Here is a 20548-nt window from a genome sequence, read left to right on the forward strand (position 1 = left end):
TGCATTATATTCTATGGGCCTGTGCTGCATTATATTCTATGGGGCTGTGCTGCATTATATTCTATGGGGCTGTGCTGCATTCCATTCTATGGGCCTGTGCTGCATTATATTCTATGGGCCTGTGCTGCATTGTATTCTATGGGCCTGTGCTGCATTCCATTCTATGGGCCTGTGCTGCATTCCATTCTATGGGCCTGTGCTGCATTCCATTCTATGGGCCTGTGCTGCATTATATTCTATGGGCCTGTGCTGCATTCCATTCTATGGGCCTGTGCTGCATTATATTCTATGGGCCTGTGCTGCATTCCATTCTATGGGCCTCTGCTGCATTATATTCTATGGGCCTGTGCTGCATTCCATTCTATGGGCCTCTGCTGCATTATATTCTATGGGCCTGTGCTGCATTCCATTCTATGGGCCTCTGCTGCATTATATTCTATGGGGCTGGCTGCATTCCATTCTATGGGCCTCTGCTGCATTATATTCTATGGGCCTGTGCTGCATTCCATTCTATGGGCCTGTGCTGCATTATATTCTATTGGCCTGTGCTGCATTATATTCTATGGGGCTGTGCTGGATTATATTCTATGGGGCTGTGCTGCATTCCATTCTATGGGCCTGTGCTGCATTATATTCTATGGGCCTATGCTGCATTGTATTCTATGGGGCTGTGCTGCATTATATTCTATGGGCCTGTGCTGCATTATATTCTATGGGGCTGTGCTGCATTATATTCTATGGGGCTGTGTTGCATTCCATTCTATGGGCCTGTGCTGCATTATATTCTATGGGCCTGTGCTGCATTGTATTCTATGGGGCTGTGCTGCATTATATTCTATGGGGCTGTGCTGCATTATATTCTATGGGGCTGTGCTGCATTCTATTCTATGGGGCTGTGCTGCATTCTATTCTATGGGGCTGTGCTGCATTATATTCTATGGGCCTGTGCTGCATTATATTCTATGGGGCTGTGCTGCATTATATTCTATGGGGCTGTGCTGCATTCCATTCTATGGGCCTGTTCTGCATTATATTCTATGGGCCTGTGCTGCATTATATTCTATGGGGCTGTGCTGCATTATATTCTATGGGGCTGTGCTGCATTAATATGTATGGTGGCTGGCTGCATTACATTCTATGGTGGCTGGCTGCATTACATTCTATGGGGGCTGTGCTGCATTACATTCTGTGGGGGCTGTGCTGCATTATATTCTATGGGGCTGTGCTGCATTCCATTCTATGGGCCTGTGCTGCATTATATTCTATGGGGCTGTGCTGCATTATATTCTATGGGGCTGTGCTGCATTCCATTCTATGGGCCTGTGCTGCATTCCATTCTATGGGCCTGTGCTGCATTAATATGTATGGTGGCTGGCTGTATTACATTCTATGGTGGCTGGCTGCATTACATTCTATGGGGGCTGTGCTGCATTACATTCTGTGGGGGCTGTGCTGCATTATATTCTATGAGGCTGTGCTGCATTCCATTCTATGGGCCTGTGCTGCATTATATTCTATGGGCCTGTGCTGCATTATATTCTATGGGGCTGTGCTGCATTATATTCTATGGGGCTGTGCTGCATTCCATTCTATGGGCCTGTGCTGCATTATATTGTATGGTGGCTGGCTGCATTACATTTTATGGTGGCTGGCTGCATTACATTCTATGGGGGCTGTGCTGCATTACATTCTATGGGGGCTGTGCTGCATTACATTCTATGGGGGCTGGCTGTATTACATTCTATGGGGGCTGGCTGTATTACATTCTATGGGGCTGTGCTGCATTACATTCTATGGGGGCTGTGCTGCATTACATTCTATGGGGGCTGTGCAGCATTACATTCTATGGGGCTGTGCTGTATTATAGTCTATGGGGGCTGGCTGTATTACATTCTATGGGGGCTGTGCTGTATTACATTCTATGGGGGCTGTGCAGCATTACATTCTATGGGGCTGTGCTGTATTATAGTCTATGGGGGCTGGCTGTATTACATTCTATGGGGGCTGGCTGCATTACATTCTATGGGGGCTGTGCTGCATTACATTCTATGGGGGCTGTGCTGCATTACATTCTATGGGGGCTGTGCTGCATTACATTCTATGGGGGCTGGCTGCATTACATTCTATGGGGGCTGGCTGCATTACATTCTATGGGGGCTGGCTGTATTACATTCTATGGGGGCTGGCTGCATTACATACTATGGGGGCTGGCTGTATTACATTCTATGGGGGCTGTGCTGCATTACATTCTATGGGGGCTGTGCTGCATTACATTCTATGGGGGCTGTGCTGCATTACATTCTATGGGGGCTGTGCAGCATTACATTCTATGGGGCTGTGCTGTATTATAGTCTATGGGGACTGGCTGTATTACATTCTATGGGGGCTGTGCTGTATTACATTCTATGGGGGCTGAGCTGTAATGCTGGATACAGCTGTAATTATATGTTATATAGTCGTGTTACACTCCCCTCACTTCTTGTAGCCTACAAGTGTACAAAGATATTATACAGTCACCATGTGACAAGTGGGCCTGTGTGACTTCAAATGCCAGGGCTGAATTTTAGTCCCAGTCCGGCCCTGGGCGTCTCTAGGACGTAGCTGCTCATGTGAACCCTGTCCACCATGGGACACTTGCTTTACTCAAGCTGAAATAACCATGACACCCATCTAGTGGTAGTACTGAAAAGTGCAGTCCTGTAACTGCAGTACAATTGCAGCAGCACCGCCTGGAATATGCTTCATCTGCAATCAGCTGCAGCTTCGGGAAGCTGCTGCCTGAAATACAAGCTGGAAGGAAGCATGCTGTCCTGGGACTGCGCACTGTGAATCCCCTGCAGCATCTCATTCATTCTGAAATCATTCACCAGCTGCTTTTGGTGAGCTGTTTGCAGTGGTGATGGGATCACACATCTTGCAGATATTCAGACAAGGGGTCTGGGCAGCATTGACAGGAGGATGGTACCATGACCCTCATGACAGCCAGTTTAATAACATCTGCCACTTTTATCTGTGGATATTCCTGCTCCTGTTACCACTTGCAATGCACTTGGTAAGTGTTAAATAACACCTCTTACAATTGTGACCTATTTTTTTATGACCTACACAATGACAATTGTGTGTTTCTTAATCTAGAACTTGCTTGTATGTATTCAGCTGTAGCTACAATCTTCCGCAGCTTGTTTTTATTTCCCACCTTCTGTACCATGTAATATCTGTAGCATAGTATCAGTTCACAGATAGTGATGAGCAAATAGTGAAATATTCGGATTCGGGAAAATCGGCACAAATAATTTCTAATATCGGTGTGTTCGTACCAAATAACAAATCCAATGCAAGTCAATAGGAAAGCCAAATATTTTTCTGCTGGACCCAATAAACAGGTCTGGGAGGCATGGGACAAATGCTGAAATGGATGGGAAAGAGCTAAAACTAAATGGGAACAGCATGGAGAAGATGTCTGCACGCCTTTCTGACTTACATATGATATCTGGGAATAATGTTGTTGGGCTATTGTGCCGGTGTTACGGATTTTTAAAAAGACCTACCAAACCAATTTTTTTTATTAAAGGGAAAAATACTAAGAAACATTATTTCCTTCATAGTAACATGTATATAAAGCAAAATAAAAAAAAAAGACAGCTTTGCCTAACAAACAGTCAATCCCCACATGTATTCAAGGTATTTAGCAGCCACAAATCATTCAGCTGCATTGACAAAAACTAAATCTCCGAGCACACCAAAATACTCGGAGACCAGCCGAGCGTGCTCGGGAAATCTCGAGTAATGAGTATACTCGCTCAACACTAATTAGAATTAAATTATGAATACAGTGTTTGCAAACGAGGGCCTGTATTTTGGTCAGTCAGGCCTGAAACCCATGTCAGGAACATGTATAAGCCTCATTTTACTTGGAAGCAGCCTCCTCAAGGGAAAGAGACAGGAGTGTCAATGACCAATCTGCACAAGCCTACGCATTTTCTATTGGTTTAATAAATAGAATATCTTTAACTAGCAGTTGTGCAACTGGCGCAAAGCCTGCAGAGATATGCAAACGTGACCATTTATCTCTAATTTTCGTGACTGCTGTTGCCATGTGTAATAAAGCTGATATTTAAAAAAAAAAAAATTACCACCCATTGCTAGATATATTGAATTTGTACATAACACCTCGGTGAGGGTACTAGTCAAAAATAAGCATAAAGCATTCACTATGAGAAAGGGTGAAGTTAAGGGACATGGATGTGGTGGTGCCCACCAAGGCCATGTTACAGATCAGAAGGTGACTGGATCTCTTTCTAGCTTCCTGTCAAAATATGGTCAGCATGGTACACCACTGATAAACCCAGACAATTGCCAGGATGTTGTGGGTTGGAAGGCAGACAAAGGCTACAGTGTGTTGACAAGCAACACCAAAAAGTCTTCTACACGGTCCAGTCTCAGAAGCCAAGAGACTGGGCCTCTGAATCCTCAACCTGGTCCTCCTTCCTCCCACCATCAAGTCCCAGGAGACATATGACCCCAGTGCTGGACACTATGAGGAACTGTTTACGTTCCCTTGTAATTTATCAGGCTTCTCAATGTGCACCATTACAGAGGGTCATGAGGAGGTGGAGTGCAGTGATGTCCAAACATTTGAGCACACACAACCAGGAGAAAGCCACATTAGGGAAGATCAATTCATGTCTGAAGAGGTGAAGAATAATCATGATGCAGAGTTGCTATGAGGTCAGCCTAAAATTGCAACTCAGAAGGAGGATCAGATTGAGAAATTGGAAGATGACGTGGTCAATGATGAGGCCACTGATCCAACCTGGCATGGTGGCATGCATAGCGAGCACAGCAGTGCAGACAGGGATGGATCCGTAGCACAAAAACAGGCAAGAAGAGGTAGTGGTTTGACCAGAGGGAGAACTTGGTCAACTATTCCACAGAGTCCCCCGCACTCGGCTAGATAACAGGCCAAGGGTGTGTTGTTCCCCGGTATGGCAGTTTTTTCTGAAATTCCTTCAGACAAAACAGCTGTAATTTGCACCATCTCCCAAACCAAGATAAGAACACTGCCATCCTGAGCACCACCAGCAAGCAAAAGCACAAGGCAGCAAAGCACCCCATTAGGTGGGCGGGAACACCTGGGTACAAAATCTTTGGCTGATGGTGAAACCACTGCCCCTTCCTCTGTGTTACGGCCTTCCAAATCTGTTGTCCATGAAGAAGGCGCTGATACCTCCTGCACACAACCAGCAGTTGCACAGACAACATTCAGCAACCACGTCCAGTTCATTGTCCCAGCGCAGCATTCACTTATCCCTGCCCCAGACATTTAACCCACCACAGGCAACAATTATAACACCCACATTGGCAGATTGGTAACCCTTGAAATGTTGCCGTTTCCACTTGTGGGAACTGAGTCTTTCTGCGACCTCTTGGCGGTGACAGCACCATCGTACTAGAATCCCATCTGACACTACTTTTCACGGTGTGCCGTCAACGAGTTACATAAGAAAGCACGTGTTACACAATATCAGCTGTGCTGTGGCCAGCGCAGTCACAGGGAAGGTCTACTTTACCACAGACACGTTGACAAGTTCTTGTGGATATGGATGCTACATTTCCCTTATGGTACACTGGCTGAACCTGGTGGAGTTTAGGACAGAGTCAGAGGCTGGGACATCATACATCTTACCCAAACCAAGAATAGAGATCCCAACTTCCATCAGGGTTTCAGTCTCCTCACATTACAGTTCCAGTCTCTCCTCCTCCTCACCAAATGTAGCTTCCCCATCACCCCCCAGCTGGGAGGTCTGGAGCACTGCCTTGGCTAAGGTGCAGCACACTCTGCTGAAGCTCATTTGTTTAGGTCATAAAGCTCATATCGCAGCCGAGCTGTTGAAGGTGATAAAAGAACAGACCAATCAGCAGCTCTCCCAGCTGAACCTCCAACCAGGTGTGGTTGTGTGTGATAATGGGTGTAACTTGGTAGCAGCTTTAACGCTCGGCAAGCTGGTAAACAAGTTTCATGCATGGCCCACATGCTGATCTTGATTGTGCAGCATTTTTTGCTGACACACTCCAAATGTGGAGTAATGAAGATTATTGCCCCTGCTAAATTGTTCTGTAAGATTATCTCTACCCAGATTGCACCAGTCGCACAATTGCTAGATAAAGATACGCTATTTATTAAACAAATTTTTTTGGGGGAAGATTTTTTTTAAATCACCTTTGTGAGGCACACCAACAGCAGACTCAGGGAAATTAATGGGAAATAGTGATGTTTCCATAGCTCAAGAGGTTTTGTGCCAGTCACACAACTGCTAGACAAATATGAAATATTTAAGCAATAGATGAGGAATATTATTTAGCAATTAGATTAAAGACTGGATGTTACTATATGCTGGCACTGACGATTATTATTATGTGTTAAAAAAATAGGTTGCTATACAGGAATATTATGTAGTTTCCAAAATATTGTTTTGTATATGCTGTTACTACCTAATATTTATCTCCCTATACAAATAGCTGATTTGTATAGTCTGGTAGTGGATGAAACCCTCCCTATTTCACCCTAATCCCACAGTCTGTTCCTAATACTACTGTCACGATCCATGTTTGGATCGGTGGCAGATCTGGTTTCCCTCTGATTTAAACCTTTTTTCCTTTCTGGTCATTGGGGGTTAATGCAGTTTTCTCCCCCCGGTGGCCGCTGGTGTTATTGCATTGCTGCTGGGTCAGCTGATGTTTTTGACCACTCTCACCATCCTTTATAAGGTCACCTGGTGCATCAGCTGACTGTTGGTTATATAGGTCCTTTCAGGAGACCAAACTTGCAGTAGCAGCTCCCTGGTGTCAGCCAAGTCTGGTGTTTGGAGCTCAGTTGCTGTACTATCTGTGTTGTGGAGTCTGCAGCGGCATTCACAAGCTAAGTTCTGAGTTTTTGTTACTTTGTAGTTTGTGCATTCACCTTTTGGTATCGTGTTCAACTCACTCTCATATTGTTTATTTGCTTTGTGGTGCTGTTTACACTGTTCACCTCCTGGGGTGGGGGTTGGGGGTTTAGTTCAGGGTTAAACAGGAGACAGGGACAGGTCGGTGACTTTGGCCTCCCTACCTTCAAGGGTACCCCCAAGTTAAGGAAAGACAGGGCTTCCCCTAGCCCGAGGGGCAGTTCAGAGACCCAGATTCCTCATCTTCTGTCTTCCTATTTCTGCCCCGTGACAACTACCTATTAAACAACACAGTGTAAAATAGCAGAGATCTGCAGCATGTACTTGCAGTGATCAGAACACCCACACAGATGACCCTGCCTTTCACCCACTCTTCCTCCTTCCTATTAAGTCTCTCACTACTACTGAAATCCCCACCAAACAAACAAGTAATCTAATCTCTTCACAATATTCAGCTCTTAAAAGGGCTTTTGGGAACGATATATAATCGCTCATTATAAATTCCTATCACTCTCCCTACACTCACTCTATGCTCTCCCTACACTGTTTCCGGCTGCAATGTGCATCGTCAGTCTTTAAATATTCCTTATGACGTAAGGCCAGCCAGTCATAGTAATCCCACACCAAAGATGGCGCTGGCATTACTATGATTGGCTAGCCAGACCAGCATGTTCATTGGCTGCAAATAAAGCGCCAAACATGTTAGGCGGTTCACTCAAATATACCGAAGCGAATACCTAACTACTCGCCAAGTAACGAATAGCCTGAATACTGTACTATTCGTCCGAGTAGCGAAAAGTGCCGAATGTATTCGCTCATCACTAGTCACAGACTATCCAGATGGAATTACTGTAGATTTTTCATTGATTTCTTATTTAGTGAGCACAGGGCCGTATTTAGAAAAACTGAGAGAAGCGGGAAGAGTAGCTCGTTGTCACAGGACCAGAAGTATGAAAGTCACATATGAGTGAAGTGTCCATGTGACGACTACTGGAACCTGCAGAGCTGAATCCTGGCATCGCAGGCTTCTGACTTCTCACAACGAATGCACTGCACACTTTTAGGATTCTCCCTGGACGGTGGACAGTCATGTCAGCACAAGCATGCGATTTGTATACTTCTGACCACATTCCGACTAGACGTGCCCGGCCTCAATCAGTTCATTTTCATTGAGTGAGGCCACACATGCCTAGTCAGCATGTGACTAGGGTTAAGGCTGCAGTTAGGGTTGGGGCTAAAGTTAGGGTTGGAAGCCCTAGAGGATGTGGAGGAGCCAGAAGCAATGGAGGAAGTGTTACAGTAGGTACGGAAAGTATTCAGACCCCTTTAAATTTTTCACTCTTTGTTTCATTGCAGCCATTTGGTAAATTCAAAAAAGGTAATTTTTTTCACATTAATATACACTCTGCACCCCATCTTGACTGAAAAAAGACAGAAATGTAGACATTTTTGCAAATTTAATAAAATAGAAAAAATGAAATATCACATGGTCATAAGTATTCAGACTCTTTGCTCAGACATTCATGTTTAAGTCACATGCTGTCCATTTCCTTATGATCCTCCTTGAGATGGTTCTACTCCTACATTGGAGTCCAGCTTTGTTTAATTAAACTGATAGGACTTGATTTTGAAAGGCACACACCTGTCTATAGAAGACCTCACAGCTCACACTGCATGTCAGACCAAATGAGAATCATGAGGTCAAAGGAACTGGCCAAGGAGCTCAGAGACAGAATTGTGGCAAGGCACAGATCTGGCCAACATTACATCAGAATTTCTGCAGTACTCAAGGTTCCTAAGAGGACAGTGGCCTCCATAATCATTAAATGGAAGAAGTTTAGGACCACCAGAAGTCTTCATAGACCTGGCTGCCCCGCCAAACTGAGCAATCGTGGGAGAAGAGCCTTGGTGAGAGAGGTAAAGAAGAACCTCAAGATCACTGTGGCTCAGCTCCAGAGATGCAGTAGGGAGATGGGAGAAAATTCCACAAAGTCAACTATCACTGCAGCCCTCCACCAGTCAGGCTTTTATGGCAGAGTGGCCTGATAGAAGCCTTTCCTTAGTGCAAGACATATGAAAGCACACATAGTTTGCTAAAAAACACATGACGGTCTCCCAGACTATGAGAAATTAGATTCTCTGGTCTGATGAGACGAAGATAGACCTTTTTGGTGATAATTCTAAGCGGTATGTGTGGAGAAAACTAGGCTCTGCTCAACACCTGCCCAATGCAATCACAACAGGGAAACATGGTGGTGGCAGCATCATGTTATAGTTATTGAGGTTGAAGGAAGACTTTAAGTCCATCTAGTTCAACCCATAGCCTAACCTAACATGCCCTAACATGTTGATCCAGAGGAAGGCAAAAAAAACCCATGTGGCAAAGAGTAACTCCACCATGGGGAAAAAAATTCCTTCCCGACTCCACATACGGCAATCAGACTAGTTCCCTGGATCAACGTCTTATCAAGGAATCTAGTGTATATACCCTGTAATATTATACTTTTCCAGAAAGGTATCCAGTCCCCTCTTAAATTTAATTAATGAATCACTCATTACAACATCATACGGCAGAGAGTTCCATAGTCTCACTGCTCTTACAGTAAAGAATCCGCGTCTGTTATTATGCTTAAACCTTCTTTCCTCCAGACGTAGAGGATGCCCCCTTGTCCCTGTCTCAGGTCTATGATCAAAAAGATCATCAGAAAGGTCTTTGTACTGTCCCCTCATATATTTATACATTAAAATAAGATCACCCCTTAGTCTTCGTTTTTCCAAACTAAATAGCCCCAAGTGTAATAACCTATCTTGGTATTGCAGACCCCCCAGTCCTCTAATAACCTTGGTCGCTCTTCTCTGCACCCGCTCTAGTTCAGCTATGTCTTTCTTATACACCGGAGACCAGAACTGTGCACAGTATTCTAAGTGTGGTCGAACTAGTGACTTGTATAGAGGTAAAATTATGTTCTCCTCATGAGCATCTATGCCTCTTTTAATACATCCCATTATTTTATTTGCCTTTGTAGCAGCTGCCTGACACTGGCCACTGAATATGAGTCTGTCATCCACCCATACACCCAGGTCTTTTTCATTGATGGTTTTGCCCAGAGTTTTAGAATTAAGCACATAGTTATACATCTTATTACTTCTACCCAAGTGCATGACCTTACATTTATCCCCATTAAAGCTCATTTGCCATTTATCAGCCCAAGCTTCTAGTTTACATAAATCATCCTGTAATATAAAATTGTCCTCCCCTGTATTGATTACCCTACAGAGTTTAGTGTTATCTGCAAATATTGAAATTCTACTCTGAATGCCCCCTACAAGGTCATTAATAAATATGTTAAAAAGAAGAGGGCCCAATACTGACCCCTGTGGTACCCCACTGCTAACCGCGACCCAGTCCGAGTGTGCTCCATTAATAACCACCCTTTGTTTCCTATCCCTGAGCCAGCTCTCAACCCACTTACACATATTTTCCCCTATCCCCATTACTCTCATTTTATGTATCAACCTTTTGTGTGGCACCGTATCAAAAGCTTTGGAAAAGTCCATATACACTACGTCCACTGGGTTCCCTTGGTCCAGTCCGGAACTTACCTCTTCATAGAAGCTGATCAAATTAGTCTGACATGAGCGGTCCCTAGTAAACCCGTGCTGATACTGGGTCATGAGGTTATTCCTCTTCAGATACTCCAGTATAGCATCCCTTAGAATGCCCTCCAGGATTTTACCCACAGTAGAGGTTAAACTTACTGGCCTATAATTACCGAGTTCAGATTTTGCCCCTTTTTTGAATATTGGCACCACATTTGCTATACGCCAGTCCTGTGGTACAGACCCTGTTATTATGGACTCTTTAAAGATTAAAAATAATGGTCTATCAATGACTGTACTTAGTTCCTGCAGTACTCGGGGGTGTATCCCATCCGGGCCCGGAGATTTGTCAATTTTAGTGATTTTTAGACGCCGCTGTACTTCCTGCTGGGTTAAGCAGGTGACATTTAATGGGGAATTTTTATCACTAGTCATATTGGCTGCCATGGGATTTTCTTTTGTAAATACTGATGAAAAAAAGTCATTTAGCAGATTGGCTTTTTCCTCATCCTCATCCACCATTTCACCCAGACTATTTTTAAGGGGGTGTTTTTCAGCTGCAGGGACAGGACAACTGATTATCATTGAAGGAAACATTAATGTGACCACGTACAGAGATATCCTGGATGAAAACCTCTTCCAGAGTTCTCTGGACCTCAGCCTTGGCTGAAGTTTCACCTTCCAACAAGACAGTGACCCCAAGCACACAGCTAAAATAACAAAGGAGTGGCTTCAGAACAACTCTGTGACCATTCTTGACTGGCCCAGCCAGAGCCCTGACCTAAACCCAATTGAGCATTTCTGGAGAGACCTGAAAATGGCTATCCACCAACATTCACCATCCAACCTGATGGAACTGGAGAGGATCTGCAAGAAAAAATGGCAGAGGATCCCCAAATCCAGGTGTGAAAAACCTGTTGCATCATTCCCAAGAAGACTCATGGCTGTACTAGCTCAAAAATGTGCTTCTACTCAATACTAAGCAAAGGGTCTGAATACTTATGACCATGTGATATTTCAGTTTTTCTTTTTCTAAAAATTTGCAAAAATTTCTACATTTGTTTTATGTCAGTCAAGATGGGGTGCAGATTCTACATTAATGAGAAAAAAAATGAACTTTTTTGAATTTACCAAATGGCTGTAATGAAACAAAGAGTGAAATATTTAAAGGGGTCTGAATACTTTCTGTACCAACTGTATATATATTTTACACATACAGCAATATTGCCTTGCGCAGGCGTGTACTCCGGAGGAAAGAGAATGAACTTCAATCCAATATTGCGGCCAGCATGCAGCCAGCGGGTAAGGAAAGGGTGAATCAAACACCCGAAAACCCCGCCCATATGACCCAAAACTGGTCCTGCCAAATTCAGGTGACGGGCACAGGTCCTATTCAGGATGCTAATAAAGGTCTCCCATTTTCTTTGTGTATTTTTATGTCTCAGGATATCGTCCCAGTTAATTGCACCAAGATCATCTGTCATCAGTTGGAAATTTGCCCTTCTGAAGTTTAGTGTCCTTGTAACCCCGCTACTACATATAGTTTCAGGAAAGGGGAGGGCACCACTAAATATGAAAAATGTTGGGGCTCACCATGGACAAGAGAACACTGGATAATGACCAAAAAGAAAAGAAGATCATGTCCATACAAGTGGGAGCACCACAACTAAATTTTTTAAAAATAAGGTTTTTATTGATAAATAGCACAGCAAATGACAATTCACACAGACAACTGAATTAAAAACATTTAAAAGTGCAAAATGCAGCACAACACTACACAAAAGTCATCTCCTAATATGGGGAAAATGACAAACCACATCCCTACCCTCTCCAAATGAATGAATATAAAGTGCAATAGCTTAGATTGGAATGTTATGACCAGAGACGCTTAATGATTATTAAATCAAAGAATATAAATAATCAATATAAAAATCTAAACACATGACTGAAGATATATTAAATATGTGCACAAGCAAAATCCCCTAGTATCACAGTACCACTTAGCCTGCAGAATGTACCAAAGAGATAGAAATGCCGGCAGGCCACCAAAAGATCAGATTTAAGCAGAATGATGGTCTGTGCCTAAGTAGAGGTATACATACACCCTATGGATCCCAACAAAAGGCATGGCAGGTACCGATAAAGGGGAAAAAAATGCAATGGCAGAGAGGTGGAGGGATGTGGGGTGCGAACCCACGCGTATCGCCGCAAATATGGCGGCTTCCTCAGGGAAAAGAGTAGCATCTATTCCCCAAGTGACCCCCAACCCTTATATTTGATATGCGGTCTGGCCTGTTGGTTAATATTAGGTCTAGCAGTGCCTCCCTTCTTGTTGGATCCTGAACCAGTTGTGAAAGGTAATTGTCTCTCATAGTTGTCAAAAAACGATTACCTTTACTGGAACTGCAGGTTTCTGTTCCCCAATATATTTCAGGGTAGTTGAAGTACCCCATTATAATGACTTCTCCTTGAGTTGCAGCTTCAGAGGATATTCTCTGTTGCTTCCATTATTTTTGGGAACTTATAACAAACCCCTATCAGTAATTTATTATTTTTCCCCCTCCCCTTATCTCCACCCACAGGGACATTTTCATTAGATTCACATATATTATTTTTACGTGAGATATGGCGGGCTGTATCATGTTTAGCAAAATAATTTTTTTTTGTTATGTGTGTGAGGTCTGCAGACAGACAGCTTAATTTCAACCCAACAAAATGACAACGTGGGAGACAGCAGGCTGTTTTGCAAGAGAAAAAATTATATATTGTTTTTAAATGTGCGTTTGGCCTGCAGACAGCTTCATATCATCGCCTCAAAATTACAAGATGTATCACATTTAGCAACAGAAAAAATCAATGTCACCACAGCACTAAATGACAAAGTGGGATATGGCATGCTGTTTCATATTTAGCTAGTGAAAAAATATTATTTAGAATGCTATACTCATGCATGGAGCACAATAGAAGCCGTGTACAACACACTTGTAAGACATGTGCCCTGCTGTCTGTCTGTGGACCTCAGTAATGGCAAAAAAAAGAAAAAAAATAGCTGGAAGGTCGATTTCATTGCCAAAACAGGACACTACTTAGCTAAACTATCTGAGTATGAAACAACTGCTAGCAATAATCTAGCTGCTAACACTGCCTTCATCAGGAGCAGCCTGTCTGCACTGTTACAGTGTCAAAATGGCACTAAAACAAGATGTGTGCTCTTTATATGGAGAGGGACTTGTGATTTCAGCAGCCAATGACACAAGCCATTGTGTCAGGACATTGTGGATGTTTCCCATGCCCTGTTTGGTTAGCTGCAATGTGCAGACATAAAGTTAGGGGAAAAAAATTACTGATTACAAGCATGCCACGCCTCTGAGCTCTGCAATCCCCCTCCCCTCATCAAAAACACATGCCCCGCGCTCATGATACACCACCATTATCATAGCAAAAGTGCTGAAAATACTTCTGTGTCAGTGCAAATATTTTCCCGCCCTTTTTACCGAAGAATATTTTCGATTTTTCCCGATTTTATAACATTTTGCTCATGTTTCTAATCCCGAATCCGAATGTGCTGTATTCGTGCCATATTTTTGTTTGGCGATCGTTTTCCAAACAAATTCCCTCATCACTAATTATAAGATGCACCAGACCATAAGATGCACCCAAAATTTTGGGGAGGAAAATAGGATAAATATATTTTCAATAAAATGGTGGTGCATCTTATGGTTATCTTATGGTAGCTTAACATCTATCCTGAGATCTCAATCTGCACATTCTCCAGCTTCGGCTGCCATTTTTCTGAAGTCTATCGCAGTGAAAAGGATGGAAAGTGCGGGGACTCCTGCCATTTTCCAAAAGCCCGGAGCCTGCCGCAGCCTGGCATCACTGAGCACCCCTTCCAGCCCGGGGTCCGCAGTATCGCACCACTCCTGTTACAGCCAGCTTCCAGCAACAGCATCCCTGCATCCTGGGACCCTACATCACCATAGCCACCCCCACAGTTAGCTACATTCAGATTGTAAGACACATCCCCATTTTCCCCTTTTGCACACTTGCTGTCATGTGCCAGTCAGTCATGTCTTGCAATGTTCTATTCTCCGACATAGCAGACACTCTATATATACACTGCCCAAAATATAAAGGGAACAATTAAACAACACAATGTAATTCCAAGTCAATCACCCTTTGTAAGAAAAGTCCTTACTGACAGCTGGAAGAGCTGGGAAAAATATGTAGACAATCCTCTTATGAAGCTGAGACAGAAGTTTATTCGGATATTTGCAGCAGATCAGCACATCAAAAGTCATCAAAACTTTTTATATATGATACAGACAAAGAGACAAAGAAAGCACATTGCTGCAAAAGGGCATATACATGATAACCTCATACTGAGGAGAAAAACATATTCAAGAACAAAGCATACAATAGTTAAATGTAATGACATCAAGGCTTTTTCCCCAAACTTCATTAGAACTCTTAAATCTACATGTTCCTCTTAGCCACTGTCATTAATCACTTATTTATTACCATATGTTATAATTTATTTTACTTTCTCATTGCTTCAGCTTATCCAACTAACCTGTGTGTATGCCCACTATACCTGCTAATGGCTATGATCTCATCTTGTGTCTCCAATCTGTCTAGGGCTCTCAGAATTACATCTTATTAGCTTTTTAGAGGCAGAATCAGTTGGTTTCTAACTTTGAACAAGATGGCTGCTAGCCACAACATGTCTGTTAAGTATATTCGGGCTGACCATTCTCTTACAACTTCTTTGAAATAAACCTGTCCAGTTATTTAGCAACACCAATTGCTCCTGCTGTTGTGCAAATGGAACATACAACATGTAGAAATTAAATGAAATTAGCAAGACAACCCTTATAAAGAAGTGGTTCTGAAGGGGGTGACCACAGATCATTTCTCTGCTCTCATTCTTTTTGTCTGTTGTTTTGGTCACTTTTGCATTTTGTCATTGCTCTCACCCCTAGATGTGCTGTACAGTAGCATGAGGCGGTGTCCACAACCCACAGAAGTTGCTCAGGTAGTACAGCTTATCCAGGATGGCACATCAATGTGAGCCGTGGCAAAAAAGGTAGCTGTGTCTGTACCCACAGTGTCCAGAACATGGATCAGATACCAGGAGACAGGCCAGTACACCAGGAGACATGGAGGGGACCGTAGGAGGCCAGCAACCCAGTAGCAGGACCGCTTTTTCCTCTTTTGTGCAATGATGAACAGGAGGAACAGTGCCAGAGCCCTGCAAAATTACCTCCAGCAGGCCACTAATATCCATGTCTCTGCTCAAAATGTCAGAAACAGACTCCATGAGGGTGGTATGAGGGCCTGACATCCACAAGTGGGTTTTGTGCGTACAGCTGAACACCGTGCGCATTTGCCAGAGAACACCAAGACTGGCAGATTCGACATTGGCGCCCCGTGCTCTTCATGGATGAGAGCAGCTTCACATTGAGCACATATGAAAGACATGACAGAGTCTGGAGATGCCGATATATATATATATATATATATATATATATATATATATATATATATATATATATATATATATATATAATTGAGGCTTAGTGGTTAGCACTACAGCCTTTTAGTTCTGGGGTCCTGGGTTCAAATCCAACCAAGGACAACATCTGCAAGGAGTTTGTATGTTCTCCCCATGTTTGCGTGGGTTTCCTCTGGACACTCCGGTTTCCTTCCACACTTCAGTGACCTTGAAAAAAGCGAGGGAGTGAAACACCATCATTTGACCCCATCATAATTCAAGGTGGTCCACCAAGCACTGATGGATTGTATCATGTGACAGATCTATTATGAATTCCTTTATCTGTTCCTAGTATATAGCATAATAACAGAATTTACTGCCCCGTACTGTTCTAGTACTCATGGCGTGTATCATGTGACAGGTCTATCACTAATTTCAGTATCTGTTCCTAGTACGTAGCAGAATAATAGAATTTAACGTTAGTTGTTGTAAACCTAGCACAAGATGGGAAAGCAAGTCTCCTGACAACTTGGCTGCTTCCTAGGTATAGTCAGGTCAGGAGATCATGAAACATGGATGTGTGATACCATTGTCATAATCTAGTGATTTATCTATAGTGAAACTTTAACGTTTATTTAATTTTGTGAAAAGTATAATAAAAATCAGTAACAGACTTCTTACTTACTATTTCCACAGGGCTTACCTTCTACAAAATTTACGATATGCCTTTACTGTGTATCTACCACCATCCTCTTTGCAGTTATTAAATTTCTAAGTTTTAGACTACACCTTATGTTTGATAAAGGCATTGTGAATCATCAGAAAAAAAATAAAGGACAACCAAAACAAGAAATTAACATCACAAATTGCCACCCTGTCCCACGGTAAGGAAATATGATCTTATAATAATCTGTTAATGTGTACAATTACTTATAACCATTTGGTGTGCAGATTTTTTTTCCTCCAATGGTCTGCTTCTACAACCCCTGGCAAAAATTATGGAATCACCGGCCTTGGAGGATGTTCATTCAGTTGTTTAATTTTGTAGAAAAAAAGCAGATCACAGACATGGCTAAAACTAAAGTAATTTCAAATGGCAACTTTCTGGCTTTAAGAAACACTAAAAGAAATCAAGAACAAAAAATGTGGTAGTCAGTAATGGATGCTTTTTTGAACCAATCATAGGGGAAAAATTATGGAATCACTCAATTCTGAGGAAAAAATTATGGAATCATGTGTTAGGGGTCGAGTTCCCTCCTCTGCACAGGGGGAATCTCGGTCCATCTCTGCTGCGGTCTCCCATTCTTCTCCTGCCGCAGTGGAGCCTGCTCAGCGGAGACGTCGGTCCCAGCGTCTCGCTCAGTTTGACTCTGTGCTAAGAGTTACTGCTACCTTTCCTGCTTCTGCCATTGAAGTCGGTGCTGGGCAGCGGCGAGCAGACGCTTCTGGGTCTAAGTCCTGCTTTGCTCGTTCTGAGCATGCCCAGAGTAAGATCTCTCAGTGGAGATCGAGGGTCACATGATCTGATACTGCAGCCGAGGTCATTGGCTCCTTCAGGAAGGTCCTGTACGTGCTGCAGCTATTTAAGGTTCACATGACCGCACGGCCATGCGCTAGTATTGTTCTTTGTTAAGAATTAAGAGTTAGTTAAAAGACCATACAGAAACCACCCCATAGTTCAATACTATAGTAAATGCTTCTACTCATCTGCATCCCAGAGGCGTTGTGGGTGATCATGCAATCATACAGCTCCGTTGGTCTCCTGCCGGGATATCCTCCCTATTCTGCCCGACGCGTTTCCCCCCCCGTGGATGAACCCCCAGGATTTGGACCTTCCTCCACCCTTCCCTTCCATTTAAATGAAGAACCTGACATTGCACCAAGAACCATAAGAGAATCATCATGTGCCCAAGGGCTGGAGATTAGTGATGGGCGAGCCAAGTGGGTACTCGTTGCTTCGGTCGAGCAAATTGGAATACTTGGGTACACGACCCGAGCAACGAGCCCAATGTAAGTATATAGGAAACCTGAGCAATTTTGCTACTTTTCTTCCCCCGGGGGTCCTTTTATGGTCTAAAAAGTCTGGAATTGATGGGACATCAGAAAACCATAGACCTCTAAAAATTAGCCTTTATTTGAAATATTTAAAAAGGAAAATCAAATAATATTAGTTATCAAAGAAGGTGCAAAAAATGAAAATGGAAGGGGAGTATAGTAACTTATCTAGGGATTATATGTTCACATATAAGTAATATGTGGTCCAGACTCACGGCTACTCAGACTTGACCGTGTGGTCTTAAGACGTGGTGGTGGCAAAGTGACTGGAAGTATTATCCGCTATCCAACCAATAACCTTTTGACACGGCTCTGGGTTCAGTAGTGGTGTGCTGCGGTCCCCTAGTAATTGGGACAGGAAGCTTGAGTGAGAAGATATGGGTGTTTATTGTGGCCCAATTTCAGCTTGCCCACGGCCTCTGCCTCTGCATGCACCATCAGCATTATGTCCACTTCCCCGTCCCTTGCCATGCGCCTTGCACATTTCAAATGGACTACAATATTTTCCATGTTCACTACAAATGGCTGAAGTTGGAGCAAACTTATATGTGAAAAGTGTGCGTAAAAACCACAGTTTAACCCCTTCATGACCCAGCCTATTTTGGCCTTAATGACCTTGCCGTTTTTTGCAATTCTGACCAGTGTCCCTTTATGAGGTAATAACTCAGGAACGCTTCAACGGATCCTAGAAATTCTGAGATTGTTTTTTCGTGACATATTGGGCTTCATGTTAGTGGTAAATTTAGGTCGATAATTTCTGAGTTTATTTGTGAAAAAAATGGAAATTTGGCGAAAATTTTGAAAAATTCGCAATTTTCACATTTTGAGTTTTTATTCTGTTAAACCAGAGAGTTATGTGACACAAAATAGTTAATAAATAACATTTCCCACATGTCTACTTTACATCAGCACAATTTTGGAAACAATTTTTTTTTTTGCTTGGAAGTTATAAGGGTTAAAATTTGACCAGTGATTTCTAATTTTTACAACAAAATTTACAAAACCATTTTTTTTAGGGACCACCTCACATTTGAAGTCATTTTGAGGGTTCTATATGGCTGAAAATACCCAAATGTGACACCATTCTAAAAACTGCACCCCTCAAGGTGCTCAAAACCACATTCAAGAAGTTTATTAACCCTTCAGGTGTTTCACAGCAGCAGAAGCAACATGGAAGTAAAAAATGAACATTTAACTTTTCAGTCACAAAAATTATCTTTTAGCAACAATTTTTTTATTTTCCCAAGGGTAAAAGGAGAAACTGGACAACGGATGTTGTTGTCCAATTTGTCCTGAGTACGCTGATACCTCATATGTAGGGGTAAACCACTGTTTGGGCGCACGATAGGGCTCGGAAAGGAAGGAGCGCCATTTGACTTTTTGAATGAAAAATTGGCTCCAATCTTTAGCGGACACCATGTCGCGTTTGGAGAGCCCCCGTGTGCCTAAACATTGGAGCTCCCCCACAAGTGACCCCATTTTGGAAACTAGACCCCCCAAGGAACTTATCTAGAAGCATAGTGAGCACTTTAAACCCCCAGGTGCTTCACAAATTGATCCGTAAAAATGAAAAAGTACTTTTTTTCACAAAAAAATTATTTTAGCTTCAATTTTTTCATTTTCACATGGGCAACAGGATAAAATGGATCCTAAATTTTGTTGGGTAATTTCTCCTGAGTACACCGATACCTCACATGTGGGAGTAAACCACTGTTTGGGCACATGGTAAGGCTCGGAAGGGAAGGAGCGCCATTTGACTTTTTGAATGAAAAATTATCTCCATCGTTAGCGGACACCATGTCGCGTTTGGAAAGCCCCTGTGTGCCTAAACATTGGAGCTCCTCCACAAGTGACCCCATTTTGGAAACTAGACTCCCCAAGGAACTTATCTAGAGGCATAGTGAGCACTTTAAACCCTCAGGTGCTTCACAAATTGATCCGCAAAAATGAAAAAGTACTTTTTTTCACACAAAATTTCTTTTAGCCTCAATTCTTTCATTTTCACATGGGCAACGGGATAAAATGGATCCTAAAATTTGTTGGGCAATTTCTCCTGAGTACGCCGATGCCTCATATGTGGGGGTAAACCACTGTTTGGGTGCACGGCAAGGCTCGGAAGGGAAGGAGCGCCATTTGACTTTTTGAATGGAAAATTAGCTCCAATCGTTAGCGGACACCATGTCGCGTTTGGAGAGCCCCTGTGTGCCTAAACATTGGAGCTCCCCCACAAGTGACCCCATTTTGGAAACTACACCCCCCAAGGAACTTATCTAGATGTGTGGTGAGCACTTTGAACCCCCAAGTGCTTCACAGAAGTTTATACCACAGAGCCGTGAAAATAAAAAATAATTTTTCTTTCCTCAAAAAAGATTTTTAGCCCAGAATTTTTTATTTTCCCAAGGGTAACAGGAGAAATTGGATCCCAAATGTTGTTGTCCAGTTTGTCCTGAGTACT

General features: G+C 42.9%; 1 protein-coding gene across 2 annotated transcripts in view; it reads left to right on the forward strand.

Annotated features, from left to right (window-relative positions):
* Window positions 1-2705: 2705 nt before the first annotated feature.
* The window catches only part of LOC143804781 (pecanex-like protein 2), a 1087275-nt gene continuing 1069432 nt past the window's right edge, over window positions 2706-20548 (forward strand). For both annotated transcript variants that reach the window (XM_077283212.1, XM_077283213.1), the window contains exons 1-2: window positions 2706-3052; window positions 16735-16922. In XM_077283212.1, the coding sequence (XP_077139327.1) occupies window positions 2900-3052; window positions 16735-16922 (341 nt within the window). In that variant the 5' untranslated portion in view covers window positions 2706-2899. The remainder of the gene's footprint in view (window positions 3053-16734; window positions 16923-20548) is intronic.

This window comes from Ranitomeya variabilis, chromosome 2, assembly GCF_051348905.1.
Source record: "Ranitomeya variabilis isolate aRanVar5 chromosome 2, aRanVar5.hap1, whole genome shotgun sequence".
Lineage (NCBI taxonomy): Eukaryota > Metazoa > Chordata > Amphibia > Anura > Dendrobatidae > Ranitomeya > Ranitomeya variabilis.